This window comes from Mesitornis unicolor, unplaced genomic scaffold (genome assembly GCF_000695765.1).
Source record: "Mesitornis unicolor isolate BGI_N332 unplaced genomic scaffold, ASM69576v1 scaffold16383, whole genome shotgun sequence".
NCBI classification, from domain to species: domain Eukaryota; kingdom Metazoa; phylum Chordata; class Aves; order Mesitornithiformes; family Mesitornithidae; genus Mesitornis; species Mesitornis unicolor.
Genome location: NW_010172734.1, coordinates 29,560 through 30,332, shown reverse-complemented (window position 1 = coordinate 30,332; position 773 = coordinate 29,560). Strand labels below are relative to the sequence as shown.

Here is a 773-nt window from a genome sequence, read left to right as displayed (position 1 = left end):
CCTTTTGCAGCTGTTTTCAGATGCATCCCTCTGGGTGTTGGATTTAAATGCCTCATTTGCTCGAAGTGCCCCCTGTAGCCCCAAATACACCCGAGTATTTGCAAGTTTTTCAGAACTTGCCTGGGTCTCCGCTAAAAATGCAGTTTGGGCAGTTTTCATTGTACTACAGTACAAGTAAATGAACTATCAGTAGAACCCACTAACTTCTACTGCTGGAGACAGGAGTTTGCTGGAGTTAGAAAGAGCGCAAAATCCATTTTGGCGAGGAAGGGGGAAGGTAGTTTTGTAACTTTGTCAGTTGGTCCAGAGAAGTAAGGGCTGTCCTTAAGTTCGTCCAGAGAATTAACCAGCCACATGGTGGTTCAGCATCATGGTGGCTTTACATCTTCGTGTTAGTGGCCTGAGTAACGCTGGGAGAACTGGGAAAGGACGAGAAATATACGCACAAGTTTGTGAATTGGTGTAAACAGCCCCATCTTGTTGAAGGCAAGGCTGGGAGGCACGCTGCTCCAGCTGAATGTCTAGGAAAATATTTTCAGCAGTGGATTAGTTCATCTCTGGGGAATGATATAACTTAAACAGCATTTGAAGTATTTAATTTTTTTAATTTTTTTTTTTAGGCTTTGTCGCTTAATGCGGGATCCCACTGCCCACGGCCTGACAGAGGCGAGCGGCCTTGGGCCGACCACAGCAGAGGGCAGGGCAGGCCGTAACCCCCTCACCATCAACACGGCTCGCCTCAGCGCGGCGGCAGGCCGGCCCTGCCTGACCCC

The 773-nt window shown here is 48.6% G+C and overlaps 1 protein-coding gene across 1 annotated transcript in view; it reads left to right on the top strand.

Annotated features, from left to right (window-relative positions):
* Window positions 1-370: 370 nt before the first annotated feature.
* Window positions 371-773, top strand: part of NUP107 (nucleoporin 107kDa) — a 28,752-nt gene continuing 28,349 nt past the window's right edge. The window contains exons 1-2 of the mRNA XM_010180507.1: window positions 371-462; window positions 621-758. Coding sequence (XP_010178809.1) covers window positions 371-462; window positions 621-758 — 230 coding nt within the window. The remainder of the gene's footprint in view (window positions 463-620; window positions 759-773) is intronic.